This window comes from Astyanax mexicanus, chromosome 23 (assembly GCF_023375975.1).
Source record: "Astyanax mexicanus isolate ESR-SI-001 chromosome 23, AstMex3_surface, whole genome shotgun sequence".
NCBI classification, from domain to species: domain Eukaryota; kingdom Metazoa; phylum Chordata; class Actinopteri; order Characiformes; family Acestrorhamphidae; genus Astyanax; species Astyanax mexicanus.
Genome location: NC_064430.1, coordinates 24605402 through 24627223, shown reverse-complemented (window position 1 = coordinate 24627223; position 21822 = coordinate 24605402). Strand labels below are relative to the sequence as shown.

Here is a 21822-nt window from a genome sequence, read left to right as displayed (position 1 = left end):
TATTTTATTTTTATTCAATTTTTTATTTGATAATTATCTATTTTATCTTTTATATTTTAGCTTTTTGGGTGTTACTAGACTGTAAGGGAATGCAATTTTGTTCCACCTCATGTACCACATGTTATGTAAAATAAAGACAATAAAGTGTCTTGAATCCTTGAATCCTATATAATTTAATATTTAAACATACCATAACAATTTGCCACATCGATACGCACAATACAGTTTTTTTTTAAAGAAATATTATTTAAAGATTTAAAATGAATATTCTAATGTTCAAGTACTAATATTTACTTTGTGTGCTTTGCTATCCCTTTGCCAATATAACACTGTGACCTCTCTTTAATATTGCTTAGTTCATTTTAATAAACTTAAGTATTATGTTTATAATACTTATAACCACTTATAATATATATCACCACTTAATTTGCACAAGTCATGCTATCTTACGCACCGTACTATACAGTATACAGTACTGAACTACTATTGTCCTTCTACTTGCTGTATTACCTATATACTGTACTGTCAATTTTTTTTTTTTTGTGGACTGTAACTTCGTCCACATATATCAGACTTGACAAATTGTAGCAATATAACCAGCAAAAAAATCATACAAATACATTGATTTATTCATTTAAAATTGTCATTTGACACTTGGCAAAAGCTTGTATATAAATGATGATTATTATCAATCAACTATATTTTTGAAGATATATTTTAAACAATATGTTTAACTTCTCTCTTGTATCTCATTTTCCTATTTTAAATCATTCTTAAAAATAATACATTATTATTTTCTTATTTTTCTGATATAAAAATATAAATAAACGTACAATTTGCTCGAAATGTTCAAACATTTTTTTTTTTGTAGAAAAACCGTCTAGGCGTGGTCAGCCAATCAAAGCGCAAAGAGGGCGCGGAGGGGGCGGGGATCCACAATGCGGGTGTGGAAAAAATGCCGAAGTAAAGCAGAAGGGCGAGGCTCTGCCTGAAGGACCCCGAGCCGCAACTTCAAACTTCAGCTCTACTTATCGCACATTTCACGCTTTATAGCTGAAGGGGTCGTCAGTGGCTTTACTATGGCGGTATTGTATGCGTTTTTCTGTTAAATAATGGAAAAATCTGGTTTAAGCTCAGCAGTTTTGATTCTCCGGTTCTAGTTTGTAATTCTCGTCAGGCACCTCGCAGGAGTTGCCCATACGCGTTGGCCTGAATTACGTCATTCTTACTGTGTGTCTGTTTTTTCTTCTTTCTTTCTTTTTTTGCCTTTTTTAAAAACCATTTTTATATATTTATTAAATTATAGATTTCTTATTAGTGGCTCTTCCCCGCTGTGTTTGAACATGAGAGTGCACAATATATACAGTGCAGTCCTGTTTAAATGCTTTCAATATAACTGGGTTTGAGATATTATTATATATCAGCTTTTAGCTCTAAAATAAAATCAGTTTTAGTGGAAACATACAGAGCCCCTAAGTTGACATCATGTTAAAAAAATAATAATAATGCATGGCCACGACTTATTTAGGCGTGGGAACAAGATCCTAATGTGTGGCCATGACTTATTAAGGCATGTGAACCAGTTCCTAATGCATGGCCATGACTTATTAGGGCATAGAAACAAAATCCTACACGGAGCCCCTAAGGTGACATCATGATAAAAAAAATACTAATGCGTAGCCACGACTTATTAGGCCGTGGATTGAGATCCTAATGCATGGCCACGACTTCTTAAGGCGTGGGAACAAGATCCTAATGCATGGCCACGACTTATTAAGACATGGGAATTAGATCCTAAAGCGTAGCCACGACTTATTAAGACAGGGGAATTAAATCCTAATACATGGCCACGACTTATTAAGGCAAGGGAACAAGATTCTAATGCTTAGCCATGACTTATTAAGGCGCGGGAACGAGAACCTTAATGCTTGGCCACGACTTATTACGGTGCATTTCGGATCTTTTGGGATATAATAAAACAGTGAATATTTTTATTTAATTATTTATATACTTAATATATAATAATAATAATAATAATAATAATAATAATAATAATAATTAGTCCATATTAAATGGATTAATACGTGATATTTCACCTTTAACCATCAATACGGTCTGATGCCACCTGTTGGTTGAAAGGAGATACTAATGAACAAAATATTAAATTAAATCATAAAATAAATTATTAATCAGGCTTTATATCCTGCACTGGCAAGTAATGCAATAACATCAGCATATTTATATTAAATCAATCAATATATATCTATATAATGAGTATAACTAAATTATTTGAATGCTTCACTCATTATCTGAAAAATTCTATGCATTTTTTAAATCATATCCCCACCCATTCATACTACCCCTGTTTAGTCCCACTCATTCAGCCTACAACAGTTTAGCCCCGCCCATTATCCATGCTTAAATATTTTAGCCTGGGCTAAAATATGGCCTGGGTCTAATGAGAAAGCTAAATTTTGATGATAATGATTATGACGATTATATTAATAATATTATTATAATCATTTTATTCAGATTTATTATATAAAATAATGTACATTAAACTATGTCTATATTTAATATATGTTTAGTGAAATAATTTAAATTGATTAATAATCAATCAGTTAAATCACACAGGTCTGCTGCAGGGTTTGATGTTTTGACCCGGTCTGAGTGTAAAGCAGGTTTATCAGCAGGTGATCAATACAGCAGCAGCTGCCTCTCCGTAGCACCCCCACCACCCCCCACTCTGCAGGATGGAGGAGGCAGGGTGGGTGGATGGGGTCATTAGTGCTGAGATCATTGATGGAGACCATGTTCCACCTGCTGCAGATTTACAGGGGGGGAGGGGAGTTTTTGGACCCTTACTGTAGCTTCAGGATGTCCCAAAGGCTGTGACATATGGGGGCTCATCTGATCTCTGAGCTGGTGAGGTTCTTTGATTTTACAAAATTGAAAACCTCTGGAATATAATCAAGAGGAAGATGGATGCCATGATGCCATGATGCAAGAAATCTGTGATTAAAAACCAGGGTTGTTCCACCAAATACTGATTTCTGAAACTTTATAAATATGAACTTGTTTTCTTTGCATTATTTGAGGTCTGAAAGCTCTGCATCTTTTTTTTGTTATTTTAGCCATTTCTGGATTTTCTAATTTATTTATACAGCACCTTTTACAACAAATGTTTTCACAAAGCAGCTTTACAGGTAGAAGCATGGAAAAACTCCCTTACATTAAGAGAAAGAAACTTTAAGAGGAACCAAGACCCCTCCAGTCAACCCGCTTAGTACAAACAAATAACAGAACAAAAACAAAAACAGTACTGAGAGATAATGTGGAGCTAAAGCTAATATAGAGACAGTTTCTGAGCTATGAGTGTGAGTAGGTAATGGGTATATGCTCAGTATTATTATTAAAGAGATAGCTATGAATGGCTATAGATAGTGTAGAAACATTTGAGGCTTAATTTCAATCCATTCCATTTATCTCTCCATCTGTGTAGATTTTGTTGGAGAATGCCCCCTCATTTGAGAATGTCAACAATCTGTTTTATTTTATTTATTATTATTTGTTTTAATTTGTCCTGTTATCCCCATAAATGTATTTTTTCTTTCTAGAGGCCTCACAAATAACTCAAAATATACAAACAAATAACATAATTTCCCATTTCTCACACCACATGTATATCAACAGTTTGGTCACTAGAGGCCACTGTTTCCTTTATAAATCTCCTCCTGTTCATCAGGCCTTTCTTTATCCCTCCTTTCTGCTTTATTTTCTATTGTTTAGTGGACCTGTGATTAATTACACTCCCCATTGTTGTCAAACTCTCAGGGCACAAAGCTCACACACCATAAACCCCTCAGCGCACGAATGACTGGGAGTTTAGCAACAGAGGAGCAGATAATGAGGTCAATTATCAAAATAAAGGGACTTAGAATCAAATATATCAAAATTATTCTGACGCGTGATCACTGGTGTAATAATAAAATTGGTCCAGAATTAATGTTTTCTGTTCTGAAGCATGTATGCTAACTAAAGCCTTTCCCACTAGCACTAACAGCTCACATAACCCTCTTTTTAACCACTTAAAAAAGGGATCTTTTCATCTTTCACCCCTTTAGCCAGATAGTGTTGGTCCCAACGAGTCGACAGCAATCTAGTTAAAAATTATAGTAATTGTTAAATGGTTATACAATCTATACAACTGGTGTTTTATGGTAAATTCAGTCAAAATATGTCCCACATTTTGAGTTCCAGGTTGTCATTGTTAGCAGCTAATAACAGAACATAATATCATATTTTACCATCCAAACACCTTTAAAAAAAAGTGCCTACAAATAGATGTTGGACAGTATTGTGTGTGTGTATGGCTGATTTAGGGTAACTGGGTAGGGTAAGCTGACTCCACCCTCAGCTCACATTTGAAAAATGCAAAAAAAATGTGAGGAGTAGTTTGAGAGGGGCTCTGGGTGATGTATGGGTTTAGGGGTTTGGGTAGAAGGGGGAGCTGATTGGGCTGAGCAGTGTGCCTACTCTAGGTCGCTGCAGAGGCAAAATTGACCCAATAAAAGCATTGTTTAACGTTTAGAAAAGGTTTATAGACATTTTAAGAAGGACCGGTATGTTTCACAACTCCAAAGAAAAATAAATGTGGTTTAGGGTTTAGTGCCTCTTCAATGAGACGCTAATAGATAATACTGCTGCTTTTACTACTGTTGCAGTGCGAGAAAAGCCATCTTAAAATTCTAAAAATGAGGGATTTGGTAAAGCTGACATTCTGAGTTGTAAATTCTGTTCCAGTTGAAATTCGCTAATGGAAAAGGAAATTTCAACATCAAAGTTTAAATAGAATCACTAGTTTTTATTTTTTTCCAAAACAAAAAAAAAAAAAACAGACAAAAAATAAAAGAAATTTGTGTTTTGAATCAAAGTAGCTTGACTTATTAAAGGAACTCCACCTTCAGTGCGAATTTAAAAAATGCATAAAAAATGTGAGGAGTAGTTTAAAAGGGCCACTGGGTGATGTATGGGTTTAGGGGTGGGGCAGAAGAGAGAGTTGATTGGGCTGATGTTTGCCTGTGTGCCTGATGATGATTTTTTTTCTCTTTCCTGTAAAGTTGCTGTTTTGGAGATACTTGTTTTTCATTGGACAGTGACAATATGGTTTAGGGTTTTAAACAACACATCTGTGCAGAACTCACTCAAATGTTTACCAAATAAAAAACTCACTCGTTTTTTATTCTTTTTCCAAAACAAAACAGAAAAAACTAAAACAAGTATGTGTTTTAAATCAAAGCAGCTTCACTTATTAACCCCAGGCACACACTCACAACAGGCTAAGCAGAATGCAAGGGGTCCTATTAGCACCTAGCGGACAGTTCACACTCGAGTGCGGGATAGGGGACGTGTCAGGCCTCTTTAAAGTGGGAGTTTTATTAAAGACGACCTCTCGCCTCTCTAAACTCTTTCCTTCAGCCGGTGAGCGTGAGGAATTAGACTCTAAAGCCCTGCGGGTTACAAAACACACATACTTTCATTTAGCCAGAGAACGCTAGCTATGAGTATGAGGACTAAAGTTATGCTAACTATTCTAATCGCTTACTTACATCGGCCACAGAAAGTGACTTATCCTTATTAGCTCTCATTTTATGATGAGTAAAACTGTTAGAAGAAAGGAAATGTGTTGCTTTTTTGTTACAGAATAATAAATAATAATTTTATATGGAAATGAATGTAAGCTTGTTTTATTTAAGTGAGCTCAGACATTCATATTCATAGATAACAAATGTGTACATTACTGAGAAACACAACCACAACCAGATTCTGCAGCTTTCCAGCAGATGGTTTTAGTTGGTCTAAACTGGTCTTTGATGGTTAAAGTGGTTGAAATGCTGGTGAGGCAGCTGGTTACGATGGTTAACCAGTTTAGATCTTGAACAGCAATAGGGAATCTTTTTGATTGAAGTTGATAGTTTAGATAATCTAACAGCAAGAGCACTAAAATGTATTATTCAGGATGATTAATTTGATTAAGCTTGTTGACAAACGTGGCCATGCTAGTCACAGAGAGTGTTTTTCTTTCTAATATTTTGCTAATATGAAAATTCCCATCATACAAAAACACTGGCAGCTATTTACAGTCATACTGTTCAAAGTATGTGCTGATTTAAATTTTTTTATTAGTTTTTAGAGAAGAAAAATATTTAAAACTGCTTTACTGGACTATAGGTGTGGAGGTCTTAAAGGTGGAGATGTGGAGTTCTGAAGTGTGGAGATCTGAGGTGTGGAGTTCTGAAAGATGTAGATCTGAAAGATGGAGATGTGGAGGTCTGAAGGGTGGAGATGTGTAGAGGTCTGAAGGATGGAGATCTGAAGTTCTAAAGGGTGGTGGTGTAGAAACCTGAAGGATGGAGATGTGAAGGTCTGAAAGGTGGAGATGTGGAGCTATAATGGGTGGAGGTCTGGAGGATGGAGGTGTGGAGTTCTAAAGGGCTAAGGTGTGGAGTTCTAAAGGATGGAGGTGTGGAGGTTTGAATAGTGGAGATGTGGAAGTCTGAAAGGTGGAGATAAGAAAGTATGAAGGATGGAGATGTGTAGATCTGAAGGGTAGAGATGTGTAGATCTGAAAGATGGAGGTTTGAAAGACTGAATGGTGGAGGTCTGAAGGGTGGAAATGTGAAATTCTGAAGCGTGGAGGACCGCTGCTCTAAAACCAAACGTAACGTAGAGAAGTATGTGTCCTTAGAGGGGGAGGGGTTTATGATGAGGAGGGGGAGTGGTTTAGGATGAGGGGGGGCGGAAGGAGGAGGGGGGTTGTAGAGCCACATGGCCACAGACGGAGCTGTTCTTTAGAGGAGGAGGAGCAGCGCGAGCCGAGAAGAGCAGCAGCTGGACCCGCATCACTCCGCTTTATAATCCGGATCATTCCCCCGGTTCTCATTCAGGTCGGTCCAAATTTTCTTTATTTTATTTTTTACCGGTTTTAGGGTGCTTTTTCTGTGCGCGAGCGAGAGTGTGCGCGTGGTGTAGTAGTAGTAGAGCACGTGCCGGGTGCCGGTGTGACTGGGGGAGAGTGAGAGAGTGGGTGAGAGGGAGGCAGGCTGGGGTGGATGCTCACTCTCTGCTGTTCACTCTCTGCTGCTCTTTGTTCTCCACACTCCAGTTTTGCAAGATATAGATTTATATTAACTCAAACTGAATTAACTGTTTAGATCTTAGAATAAAATCCAGATGTTAGAAAATACTGATTACATTTATTATATTAAATGTAATAGTGAATAGAAGCTATGGAGGTAGTGGGTGGGGAGGGTAATGGGATGTGAAAAGCTTAGCGAATCCAGTTTAAAAGGGAAATGTAATTGTAGTGTAATTGTAATGTAATTGGTATGTAATGCTGAGTAATGTAATGAAATGTAATGTAATGTAGTTAGTGTAATACATGATAGTGTAAAGCTGTAGATATAAGTGTATGTGTATTAAGATAGTGTGTGTGTGTGGGGGGGGGCTGGTATGTGTGTGTGTGTGTGTGTGTGTGTGCAGTGTATCCAGCCGGGCAGATCTTTGCCCACAGGTTCCTGTAGCTACTTTTCTTTCCCCTGATTTTCTGATTTCAGCTCCGGATTAAACTCGCTCTGCAGCAGTTTTTAATTTGCCCATCTGTGGTGGGAGGCCATGAGGCTGCAGGGGGCGAGAGAGGGAACAAAGGAGGAGAGAGAGAGAGGGAGTGGGGGGGTTACAGTCAGGGGGCATTTGGCTTTTTACAGAGAATTTCTTACCACCCTTGAATTGCCCTCTGCTGTGGTTAAAGCGTGGCAGAGCTTCAGAGAGGCGGATCACACCAAAAGACCTGATGCTTTTTATGGATGTATAATATACATTATATATACATACATAAAATGTGTGTGCATCGAATATTTGGCTACTAGAATTAGAACCCGTGTTTAGAATTAGTAAAAAAATGACATTGTGGCTACTGGGATATTATTATATAAATCTGACAATTTTAATTTTATTTTCTTAAAAAAAAAAACAGCCAAAATTCATTTAGATTCACACAATAAACCCATGCAATGGTGAAAAAGTGGCAAATTGATGCATAAAAGTATCTGTCCAAATGTTCAATTTTCTTCAGTTCTGGTTTTGATCAAAAATTTAATCATATTTGAAAATGAAAAAAAAAAAAAATATTAACACTAGATTCAAGATTGGTGTCAGACAGTGCTCATAATGGCTCATAATTTTCCTTAACATTTCATTAAAAAATCACAGTGTACCACCTTGCTTTGTATTACAATACTGCAATATATTGCATAATACTGGGATATTAAATATATCAGTCAGACAAAAGCGTGTTGTAATTGTTCTTTTTTTGACAATCAAGACAAAAATACCTTCAGATTTCCACATTAACCCATGCGATGATGAAAAAGTGGCAAATTGGTGATGAAAATCTGCATTTAAGCATTGATTATCTTTTCAAATATTTTTTTTTCAGTTCTGGTTAGACCAAAAAAATTCATATTTGAAAATATTCTCGATTCTGAAAAAAAAATTATTAATACTTTAGAATCAAAGATTGGTGTTAGACAGTGCTTATAATTGCATGTTTTATTTTCTAACATTTTATTTAAAAAATCACAGTGTATCGCCTTGATTACAATACTGCAATATATATCGCTACCCCTGTATCGTGATATATAAATATATATTTAATCATCGGCCAAGACATAGCTGAAATAAATATTTTTTTATTAGGAAAATATATAAAGACATAAAATATCCATATGTAATTTTAGATATTAATTTAGCAGATTACATATTATAGATATTTACACACATTTAGTCATGATCTACAATATTTATAATAATACTTAATTAATAATTACCCATCTTTATATGATTTTATTTATATATTTTTGATGGAACTACATTTAAAGCATTAGAAAAAGAAAAACAGGGTTTAATTTTTTTTACTTTCAAGGAACACTAAATATAAGACAGTAATTATATTAATTTTCACTTATATGGAAGTGAAACACATCGGATAAACACATTCTTAGGCTGTTCCATCATTTTTGCTTCGGCCTCACGCTCTCAGTGCTTTCCCTTCCTCTATTAAACCATCCAATCAGATCTGCACAGATATGCTCTACAGTCTATCAGTACGCCAGTACGCCCAGTGTGGACCACCATGTGCTTCTCACTGCTGGAGTCAGCAGAATCTGGGCTGCTTATCTTTATCCCACCATGCCGTCCCACTGTCTCCCAGGCTGTATGAGTTTTATATTAAAGGTTTATCTGAATTACAGCAGATTTAATATGGTAAATATCCTGCAGAGCGCTGTTTAAATGAGTCGAGGGAGCGGGTAGCCGGCCGGCGTGTCTGCGCAGGCTGCAGATGTGTGCGCTCTTGTCGGATTGATTGGTGCATGGGCTTGGTGCATGACTGCGCATACGGCTTTAGTTGCCCCGGTGCAGCACTATGGACAGCTCCCAGTGTAATTACCCCAATCCTGCACCTCCCCCCCTCATAATTACCCTTCTGGTGGAGTGCCTAATGCACTTACAACACCCCCCCTTCACCCCCACCCAGCTGTTGGACATGCAAGTGTCATTGAAGAGGTTTGAATAAAGGCCTTTGCATCAAAACTGTAGCTTTAAATACTCAGGGGTGGGCAAGATATCGTAAATATTGGTATTTTATAAAGTCATAGTGTGATATTGTGGCTGCTGTGCAGATTGACATCTGTGAACTATTCAATCCCAAATTAAATGTATTGTCAAAAATCAATGTGCATTGTAGAGCTGTACGATTAATCACATTTTTTATTTTTATCGCAATATGATCTTTCAGGATTGATACATTGTCAAATTACAAACTCAAACTGCATTACCCACTTAAAGCAATAGATTGCTCACATGACAAAACGTGAGGAATAGGTAGTGAGATTAGAGTTAGGTAAAATGAGGTAGAGCGAGGCAGAATGAGGTAGAGCGAGGCAGAATGAGGTAGAGTGAGGTAGAGTGAGTTGAGCAGGTTATAGTGAAATAGAGCAATTTAGAGTGAGTTAGAGCGAAGCAGAGCAAAATAGACCAAGGCAGAGTTGGGTAGAGGTAGAGTGTAGAGCGAGGTAGTGAGGTTGACCAAGTTAGAGTGAGGCAGAGTGAGATAAAGTGATGTAGAGCAAGGTAGATTAAAGCAGAATGAGGTAGAGTGAAGCAAAATGAGGTATAGCGAGGCAGAGAAAGTTGAGCAGGTTATAGTGAAGTAGAGCGATTTAGAGTGAGGCAGAGTTTGGTCGAGTGAGGCAGAGCGAATACGATCAAGGGAAAGTTAGGTAGAATGAGGTAGAACGAGGCAAAATGAGGTACAGAGAGTTGAGCAGGTTATAGTAAAGTAGAGCAATTTAGACTGTGTTAGAGCGGGACAGAGCGAAGTAGACCATGACAGAGGTAGGTAGCGGTAGATTGTAGATCAAGGTAGTAAGGTTGACCAAGTTAGAGTGAGGTAGAGTGAGGTACAGTGAGGTCAGCTGATGTGTAATTGTTATATTGTATATTGTACGTTAGGTCCATTTAGTTTTGGTTTCAGACTGCAGTTTAGTGACTGAGCACATTAAAGAACTTTATTACAACCTGCCATCATCACCTGTGTGGGCGGAGTCTCAATATTGGTGTGTTTTTAGACCAGAGACTTGCATTTCCAGGTGTTGTGCTGAATTCTGCCTCCATGCCAGAATCTGACTTCCTTTGAATGTAGGTTTATCCTGCAGCAGTATGAGTGTAGAACAGATTCTCCTCGGACTCCTCGGAATTTACAGTTACAGTAGATACAGAATCACCAGCACCGTAATCTGTTGTATCTATACTGCCGCACAGGGGAGGTAAATTTCAGCACAACACCATTTCTTTTTTCTTCTATTGTTTATTAAGTGATGATAACCTTGCTAAAATCCCTGTAATTGGGTTAAAAGTCTTTAAACTTGCCAACTAACCCGACCAAGTTTAGGCTTCATGGTTCTTTTGGTCAGACCATAATTTGGTCCGTGGTTTGTGGAACCTTAAACACCACTCATGTCCTTAATATACACCTGCATATCTGCATATTATTGATGTTTGTTGCATATTTGTACATTTATCAATATGTTATTACTTAATTCCTGCTGTATCGATTACCAACTTCCATAATTGTGTATGATTTAAAGAAGTAGTCCATGCTGGTTCATCAAAAGTCATCAGTAGGTTCCTTTTTTAGGAATTTTATTTCATAAACGGGAAGTTACAGGATGTCGAAACCAGTTCTTCTGCTTTTCAGAACTCTATAAAGTGAGAGATGGTCAGGGACGTCTACTTTTAGTCTATAAGCTTAACCTTTATAAATCAGGTTGACCTTTTGACCTCGTATACGTGTGTAAAACTTTAGCATTGCACTGTGATTTAGGAACTCTGTAGTTTTTGATGTTGAAATAAGAGACTCCAGTGTTGGAGGCCTTGTGTGCTCGGCTGTGTTTTATCTAATCAGACATTTTTAGCCGTTCTTATCTCCTGACTGCACTGAACACACTAACTAACTGTTCCAAAACAGCTACAGAGCTCCGGACCACATGCCTGAAATTTACATTTAGAGTAGGAGTGGACAATATGGCCTCAAAAAAATATCATTATCATGTCCAATAATATCATGATTTAATAATATCATTATTTTAATATTCTTGGCGATATGAAAAAGCACAAAAATGCTTGATTAATTAAAAAAATTACAAATATAAAAAAAACAAAAATAATAAATATAAAATTACTACATATTCAGTTAAAAAAAACTTTTATCCATTTTGTAAACATCAGTAGCTTACCAAGATTATAATTTTGTATACAAATATACAATTGTAAAATAAAACAATGTAATGGAGCAAATAAATATATATTTTTTTAAACCTGTCTCAGTTGAAACCCATATTTATAGAATACAAACCAAACAAATTTATTTTTGAAAAATGTCCTCAAAAACCCATTTATACACACATTTATATGCCTGCAAAGTGAATTTAAGAGCATTTTTTCTAAGAAACTGAAGAAGAACATAACAACTACACGTATAGTTACTACAATAAAATTAAATATTAAAAATGCACAAAATAAATAAGACCACAAAATTAGAATTTCACTTCTTCTCTACATATCTCTACATTTAGAGAACAATAGTAAGAAACTCTTTCTGTCAATGTTTTAATGTATTTATTTTTTACAAGATGTCTTTGCCCAAAACGAGTCCGCGAGATCGCTGATGTAGGTGTTAATACTAATGTACAGCAAGCAACATATTTTTGAGTTATAGCTTTGTATAGTATTGTAATGTATTTACCTACTTATTTATTTATTTATTATCCGTCTGACTGAAAAACATTTTAGTTTTATACAAAAACATGAGTATATGCTTGTAATTGCATTTTTAAGAAAACATTTTGTGTATTTATTTTATTAATTTATTTTGAATGTACTGTATTTACTAGTGATTTGTCGCCCCCTCTGGAGAAAGTAGGAACTTACTTTAAAAAGCCCTTTTTAAATTTAACTTTTAAATTACTTGTGGGATAAAAAAAAAATAAAATAACTATGTTATAAAAAAATGTATACTGTATAATAGAAACTACTGAATGTTAATGATACTTATTGACTGATTGCTTTTGTTCCTGATTGATCATCCCAGCCCTGACCAGAACAGATCAGTCAGTGTAACAGTCAGACGAGAATTTGGGCCGATTGTACCAGCAGATCTTTCCCTCTTTTTTCCCTGCCCGCCTGACTCTCTAAATCCCTTCCTGGCGTTCCGATTTTCCCAGGACTCAGAGGTCAGGGTTTTTAAAAGTAGCCGATCTGCTTCAGCTTCTCACAGAGAGGTTCTGTAAGCGTTCTGAAACGTCTCCGAGTGAAGAATGGCCACTCTCTTGGCAGACTGCTTACTCCACATTCCACAGCTACGCTCACAAGAGTCGAGTTTGGAGTTTACAAGAACCATGTGAAGCTCCCTCCAGTAGCCGATTAGCCATTCGTCTTTTGTCCACCCCCCTTCACTCACTCACTCAGTGGAGTCTGCACCGCATTCGCTCGCTCTCTACTTGGCAGAGTTTGCTTTAGGTAACTTTGAATGTCCTTTAAAAAGAAGACGGAAATGTTGGCAGGCGTTTGCGGTGCTTTTTTTTATACTTTTATCTTCCTCGCCTACATCAGCGCTGATTAAAGTGATCGCCTGGACAAAAATCAAATGTGAAAAGATTTTATTTTAGCAGAAATTTGATTAATCAGCCAAGAAATTTGTGGTGTCTCAAGTTGACTTTCCTTTGTTTTCAACTGGAACAAGCTAACAAGCTAATGCAGACACACCCCCGAGATGCCCTATTATATTATTTTTAAGGTTTGGCACTATTCTGCACTACTAATTTATTTGTTGCTCACTATTTGCACTGCTAAATTATTATATAACTGCGTTCTTGCATTGTCTGTGTGTCTGACATCAGTCATCCTCTCAGTATGCACAGTAAATATTGTTCATTGTTGTTTTACAGTGTTTTTAACTCCTTAAATCCTTCTTTTGTAACACCAGTGTACCATGTAAACCTGCTACTGGATATCCATAATTTCCCTCAGTAAAGATCAATAAAGGATCAATAAAGTTTCTATCCATCAATGTAGCTAACAAATAATGCAATGGAAGCTTACATACACCAGTTAGCATGATCCAGGGCACATGTGATAAAAAATATACATACTATACATTAATATTGGGGCACTTTTTTGGGTCTATTTTTAAGCTTCTTATAAAATCAGGTGTATTACACAAAAGTATTTTTCAGTTTTTTGTTGAAATTGGTATTGAAAATACTTGAGTTTACATACTTTCATTTAAGGGCATTAGGACACTTCCCACTAAGAGTTTCTTCTAAAATCGAAGGTCTTAAAGAGAGTTTATCCTGCTATTTATCTACTGTCTCTACTGTCCAAGGAAGACTTTCTACTAGATTTTAAAGCATTGCTGTGCGAATTTGGTTGATTGTGCTTAGTGAAGAAATAACAATAGAATTAAAGCAGGTTTATACTTCTGTGTTGAGTCAAAGTGTTATCTACTGCGAAGAAGTTAAGACGGAAAGGTGTGGGCGAGGGTTGTAGGGCGTAGGCTGCTGTAGAACTATAAATTGGTCTTTAGTGACTTCAGATTCGAGCACCATCTTTAAAACTAAAAAAATCCACTGCTCTCCAGCTGGCTTGGTACCCTTAGGTTTATGTTTCTCTGCTATGGAGAGTCCTAATCTATTGGCAGCAACTTAAAGGAGCCGTTGTCCATGGTTTCTGACACTCTTGAGTCACTGAATCACTTCCAAGTTTTCTAGAACATGGACTAAACTATATTTATCTTGTTTTTTTAGGACACATCATGGGTGGCAAGCTGAGCAAGAAGAAGAAGGGATATGATGTCAGCGACCCCAAGGACAAAAAGGAGGAGAGTGCAGTGGTTACCACATCAGCTACCGAGCAGAAGGATGAACCCACTGAGGCCAACAAGGCTGGGGCCAACACAACACAACAGGAGACTGCTGGTTCTGCTGAAACTCCAGCGGCAGGAGAACCAGCAGAACCAGAAGCTGCACCATCGGAGGAAAAGGTAGAGGAGAAGAAAGAACCTACAGAAAGTGCCCAGCAACCTGTGACTGCAGTGGAGGCACACGCGGTGGCACCTGCCACAGAGGAACAGGCTCCAAAAGAGCCAGAGGCTGCACCGGAGAAACCAGCGGCAGCACCGGTGGAGGCTGCACCTGTCACAGTTGAGGCTAAATCTGTACCAGAGGAACCAGTGCCTCCACCAGAGGAACCAGCAGCTTCCACGGTAGGGACTGTAAGTGCTCCAGTAGTGGAATCTGCCTCAGCCCCGGAAGAGGATGCACCTGCCCCCAAAGAACCGGCACCTGCCCCAGCAGAGACTGTAGCTGCCTCTGTGGAACCTGAACCTGCACCTGCCCCAGTGGAATCAGTACCTGCCTCTGTGGAACCTGAACCTGCACCTGCCCCAGTGGAATCAGTACCTGCCCCAGTGGAATCAGTACCTGCCACAGTGGAATCAGTACCTGCCCAAGTGGAATCAGTACCTGCCCCAGCAGAGACTGTATCTTCCCCAGTTGAGGAGGTTCCTGCTACAGTTGAGGATGTTTCTGTCACAGTGGAATCAGTACCTGCCCCAGTGGAATCTGTTCCTGCCCCAGTGGAGACTGTACCTTCCCCAGTCGAGGAGGTTCCTGCCCCAGTGGAGACTGTATCTTCCCCAGTTGAGGAGGTTCCTGCCCCAGTGGAATCAGTACCTGCCCCAGTGGAGACTGTATCAAGTCCAGTGGAATCTGTACCACCTGAAGCAGAGGCTCCACCAGCCCCTGAAGAGCCTTCAGTTGTCCCAGTGGAGGCAATAGCTACGCAAGTGGAATCTGTCCCTGCTCCAGAAGAACCAGCAGCTTCACCACCAGAGCCTGAAGCTCTATCACAAGAACCAACTGCTGCAGAACCAGAACCCACCAGAGAGGAACCTATAGCTGCCCCAGAGGAGCCTGTAGATCCCCCACAAGAACCACAATCAGCAGAACCTGAAGTTGCAGTCGAGGAACCAGAAACAAAACCAGTAGCTGCCGAACCTGAAGAACCTAAGGCTGCACCAGAAGAGCCAATTGCTGTACCAAACGAACCTGAACCAGAAGAACCTGTAGCTGCACCAAAAGAACCTGAACCAGAAGAGCCTGCCACTGCACCTGAGGAACCTGCAGCCACCCCAGAAGAGCCTGCAGCTTCCCCCGAAGAGCTTGCAGCAGTACAGGTAGTGGAAGAAGCCGTCCAGGAGGTTCTGAGCACCATGGAAGCTGAGCAAGTATCGGTCCCAGAGGTTCAGGAACCTGAGCCCGTCGCTGCAACTCCAGAACCTGAACCTGAACCTGCTGTTGCTTCTGAACCTGAACCTGCGGAGAAAGAGAAAGAGCCAGAGAGCGAAGAGCTCATTCCTGAGATTGTGATTTCTGAATCGGTTTCAGCCAATGAGCTTTCGGCTGAGGAACCCGGCCCCGCCCCTGCCGATACGGAAGAGAAGTTGGACAACGGAGAGTGTGACGGCGCTGGAGTAGAGGAGGTGCAAGAACCCTCAGAGCCTGAACCTAAAGTCAACGGGGATTGTAAGGAGAAGGTCAATGGAAACGCCAATGGAGATGCCCAGGAGTGTGTGAACGGAGTAGAGGTGGAAAAACACGCAGCTCAAGAACACACTGACTGTGACCTGAAAAAGGATCTAAGCCTAGCTGCTGACCCCACCGCAGATCTGGTGGTCAGCCAGGCCATCGATACGGCGTGAAATAAGACAACCGTATAATGTGAATTCCACACTGATGCAATTTACAACAAAAAGAAAAAATGGCGTCCAACAAACAACACAGGCTTTCTGAAAATAAACGTCCAAAATGCCTGTCGTGGTCTTCTCAGGCATTCTGGTATTCTGGTCAACCCGAAAAAGAAGCGAAACCACTCCAGAGCGGAGAGAGCGACAAAAAAAGAGCGAGAGAGAGAATTACAGAGAAGCTGAAAAAGAGGGAAGGAGCGAGAGAGCAGTATTTGAAGTGTTTGTACCCTGCTCTGTTTGACGAAGGCTGTGCTGGTGAATATATAAACCAGAAAAATGTGAACAATAGTTATGCATCAACTGACCACAGAAGTAAACGTTAAAAAAAAAACTGGACGTTAAAAAAATTCTAAATAAAAAAAAAAATACAGAAAAAAATGGAAACATGATTGGAATGAATAGTCTTGTGTTTGCGTGTGAATCAGACTGTGAATATGAACCTGGGTTATTGGGTTAGCTTTTAATAGTATATAATCTAATTTAGATTTCACATATCCTTTTTCTTCCGTATCCACGTAACGATCTTCAGCTTTTAAACGGGACGGGGCCAAAACCGTCAGGAATGTTTTTATCGTGATGGCTTGGCTTAAAAAAATATATAAAAAAAAGACTCTTGTACCTTTAAACCTTGGTGGTTTTATTTCCACACCTTCCATCTTTCATCATTGCCCGGAACGAGTGCCTAAAGACGGAGATGGTCTTTTGTTATCTTGTGTTATATTTAAAAAATGAAAAACGTATTTCAAATAAATGTATGAGAAACCTTACGACTGATGTGGTTCAGGTGCTGTGTTTGGGTTTGGGATGCGTGCTTATCATGGGCTCTGATTGGCAGAATGTTTCAGGTGGATGACCCCTGCACTGCTGACCCAAGTGTCATTGACTCTGTAAATTTGTTTAGCCAGAAATAGTGGCTGATTTAAGTAACACAGAAACTAGGTTTCAACCTTTTTGGAGTAGGAATGGGGGTTTTAAGATGAACTCATTACAGTGGGAGTTTTAGGATGAACACATTTAGAGTGGGGGTTTAAATAATCTCGTTTAGACTCTGGATTTTAATATTTAAAGTGGGGGTTTAATAGTGAACTTATTTAGAATAGGGGTTTTAACATTAACTCATTTAAAGTGGGGGTTTTAGGATAAAAACATTGAGCTTTAAGATTTAGAGTGGAGGTTTAGAAGAAGAACTCATTTAGAGTGGGGGTTTGAAATAAATGAATTAATTAATTAGAGTGGGGGTCTGAGGTGAATTTGTAAAGAGTGAGGGTTTGAGATTAATTCATTAACTTATTAAGTGGAGGTTTAGGAGGAACATTTTCAGAGTGGGGGTTTAAGATTAACCCATGGGGTTTTGAGTTGAACTCATTCAGAGATGGAGGTTTGAGTTGAACTAATTCAGAGTGGGGGTTTTGAGTTGAACTCATTCAGAGATGGAGGTTTGAGTTGAACTCATTCAGAGTTGGGGTTTTGAGTTGAACTCATTCAGAGTTGGGGTTTTGAGTTGAACTCATTCAGAGTGGGGTTTTGAGTTGAACTCATTCAGAGATGGAGGTTTGAGTTGAACTCATTCAGAGTGGGGGTTTTGAGTTGAACTCATTCAGAGTTGGGGTTTTGAGTTGAACTCATTCAGAGATGGAGGTTTGAGTTGAACTCATTCAGAGTGGGGGTTTTGAGTTGAACTCATTCAGAGTGGGGGTTTTGAGTTGAACTCATTCAGAGTGGGGGTTTTGAGTTGAACTCATTCAGAGTGGGGGTTTTGAGTTGAACTCATTCAGAGTTGGGGTTTTGAGTTGAACTCATTCAGAGTGGGGGTTTTGAGTTGAACTCATTCAGAGTGGGGGTTTTGAGTTGAACTCATTCAGAGTTGGGGTTTTGAGTTGAACTCATTCAGAGATGGAGGTTTGAGTTGAACTCATTCAGAGTGGGGGTTTTGAGTTGAACTCATTCAGAGTGGGGGTTTGAAATGAATTTGTTAACTCATAAGAGTGCGGGTTCGAGGTGAATTTGTAAAGAGTGAGGGTTTGAGATTAATTCATTAACTTATTAGAGTGGAGGTTTAGGAGGAACATTTTCAGAGTGGGGGTGAAATTAACTAATTCAGACTGTACTGGGTTTTAAAATGAACTCATTTGAAGTGGGGGTCTACGAAGAAGTTGCTAAGAGTGGTGGTTTGGGATGAACTCATTTAGAGTGGGGGTTTGAATTGAACTCATTCTGAATGGAATTAAACTCATCCAGCGTGGAGGTTTGCGATTAACTTATTTGTAGTGGGGGTTTGAGGTGAACTCATAATTACGATGCAATATTAGCACATTTGAATTAATACAGGTTTCTTTAGTAACATTTTTTTGCCACTCAACACCTTGCCTCATGTATGCCTCTACCTTTATTAATGATGTGCGAATTTTGGACCAAAACTTTCTGAAATATTTTAATGTTATTTAGAATAGAGTGTTTTACACCAAAAAACTGGTAAGATTGCTTCTGCATCAATTGGGTCCTATGAAATCTGTTTAATTTGTCCCCCTAATTCAGTTTTTTAATGTTTTAAGGGAACATATATCATCAAATAAAATTGTAAAACAACAATAGCATTATTTTAAGAATAGCACTTATTGCTTTGGTGTGCACTGTTTAAAAATAAGTGAAATACGCCTTAAACAAATGTTAGCAGGCACGTTCTTCAGCCAAGTATTTTAGTCTCTTTAACATTATTTCAAGGTAATACACTGTGATGTTTGTACACTAAAGCCAAAGCATGTGAGCATGTGCAATAATCTCAAGTGCTAACATATCAAATGTAGGGTTTTTTATTATGATGTTGAGGATTTTTGTATTATGAAATCAATTTTTTGACTCAATTAGCTGATTTTATCCATGTTCACTGCATCATGGACACCATAGGGCCTTGCTTTACTTCTTTAGTTTTCTTTTACGCTAGCGCTACATGGCTAATGTAGTTGAAATAGAGTAAAACAGACACCAATTAGCATTGTAGTCCTGCACCACACCGTGTCAAGTGAAAGCACATAAGCAAGCCTCTTAGAGATTAACTCAGTCATGTGATGATTCAGGCATTAAGGATAATTGGTGGACATAAGCTTCTATTGTTTGTTAGCTACATTAGCTTCGTAGCTTCTGTGTGAAACTAAAAAGCTAATTTTTTTTTCTGATAGTTAAAGCTTTTTTGAATTTGTATGTTCTCCATCCTGACGCTTAGATCTCTATAACACCCCCCCACCCCCATCCCAACCACCCTCCACCCACCCACCCAAAACCCCACCACCTCACAGCCTGCCCGGATTTCACAGCTCGAGGTGGGGGATGGGTGGGCTTTCTGTTAGAGGAAGGGGCTTTGGGGAGAAAGGGAGGGTGAGCAGCTGTGTGAAGATAGAGAGAGAGAGAAAGGGAGAGGGTGGATGAAGGAGTGGTGGTGGGGGAGTGGTGAAGGGGATGAGGTTGGGGGTCTTTCAGATAAAAAAGTGCAAGTTAAACATTAATTTAACCAATAAAGAAGCAGGAAATTGGTGAAAATTGATGAAAATGAAAATTCTAATGTTTTGTTCTGTTTAACTAAACGTAGGGAAGATATTGTGAGGGGATGCTTTATTGGAAACACCTGCTATGTGTCTACAATCACTGGCTGGCCACTTTATTAGAACCCACCTCCCCCCCTTTCTTCCCCCCTCTATAGCGGTGTACAGTTACAGACTGTAGCTCCATCTGTTACTGCACGGTTTATCAACCCCCCCAGTGTCCCAGTGGGAAAAGAAGGGAGACCACTGCCGGACCACCACTGTCCGGACATAATTGGGAGGGTGGGCAGGTGTGGATTGGTTATACTGGTTTGTAACAGTTTATTTTACATTTTCTGTGATGCTAAATCAGTAGCAGAAAGTGGACGTTGTCTTGTTAATGGTGGTCAAAAAAAAAAAACATTGGTGAACAGGCTTATTCCACATGTTGGCACAACCAACATTGTTCCTGTGGCGATAGCACACCAGTGACCAGGCCACGCCCACACCACTACTGTGGCATTAGCACTTTGGCAACCAACCACATCCAATTTTGGTACTGCAGCACTAACACGCCGGCTATAGGCCTCATCCAACACCATAATGTGGCATTAGCCTACCGACCACAGGCCTCATCACAAATAACCACTAGCTACAGTAACGTTAGCATGCTAGCTTAGAGCTACTATAACAGCAATTGTCCCACATTAATATCAAATAATTAGAACACCGGCTATAGACCTCACCCATATCTCTACTGTGATCTCGCAAACGCTGCAGCATTACTAAGAATGCCAGTGACTGGACTTGTGATGTTAGTATGACAGCTGCAGCCTTTGTCCTACATCGCTTTTACACACAAACATTAGAACACTGGCTATAGGCCTTGTCCATATCACTAATGTGGTGTTAGCACACCAACTACAGACCTCATCTCACATTACTATTGGCTTTGTCCAACACTGCTATGGGAGAGTTAGCATGCTGGCTACAGGCCTCATCAAACATCGCTACAGTAATGTAAGTGTGCTAGCTACGAGCTTCATCTGATGTCACTTATGATGCAGGGCTACTAAGAATGGCAGTGACTGGACTCATCCAACAATGCCAACATTTTTAATGTGACGATATTGTAACACCTATAGTCCCACATTGCTATCACAGCATTAGAACACTGTCTATAGGCCCTGTCCATATCACTACCGTGGTGTTAGCACACCGACTACAGGCCTCGTCACACATTAATATTGGCTGCTACTGCAAAGTTAGCATGTTGGCCACAGGTCTCATCAAACATCACTACAGCAATGATAGCATGCTAGCTAAGAGCCTCATCTGACATTGCTAACACTGCAGGGTAACTAGGAATGCCAGTGGCTGGACTTATTTATCATTGCTAAAGTAATGTTGCATTACTTTAGCTACAACCTTTGTCCTACATCGCTATCACAGTATTAGAACACTGGCTTTAGGCCTCGCTAGTGTGGTGTTAGCACACTAGCTATAGACCCTATCCGTATCACTACTGTGGTGTTAGCACACTACCTAAAGGCATCGAGTTGACATACATTACTAGTGCGACACCATTACCGCTACCCAACACACACAGAACCAATTGGACCTGCATTAGAAAAGCAGCCCGTGACTCTGTTGGTGATGCTGGTCGGAGTGTGTCGCTGGACTCCCAGGTGCACTCCCAGATTCCCAGACGGATGTGTGTGTGTGTGTGTTTATGTATGTTGTAAATATGTGCAGCCTTTTGCTCCACAGTGATTCTCCCTCCACACACTCACATACACACACACATTCTCTCTCAGGTTTCTAACAAAAACACACAGCCCTTCAGATTTATGTAAGGAATGTTCTGCAGAGTTTGGGGGGGGG

The 21822-nt window shown here is 39.3% G+C and overlaps 1 protein-coding gene across 1 annotated transcript; it reads left to right on the top strand.

The window, feature by feature from the left end:
• Positions 1–6808: 6808 nt before the first annotated feature.
• si:dkey-56m19.5 (fibrous sheath CABYR-binding protein) lies at positions 6809–17190 on the top strand. Its single transcript, XM_007235916.4, has 2 exons — positions 6809–6947; positions 14424–17190. The coding sequence occupies exon 2, from the start codon at positions 14432–14434 to the stop codon at positions 16376–16378; it is 1947 nt and encodes a 648-aa protein (XP_007235978.3). The 5' UTR covers positions 6809–6947; positions 14424–14431; the 3' UTR covers positions 16379–17190.
• Positions 17191–21822: the final 4632 nt, after the last annotated feature.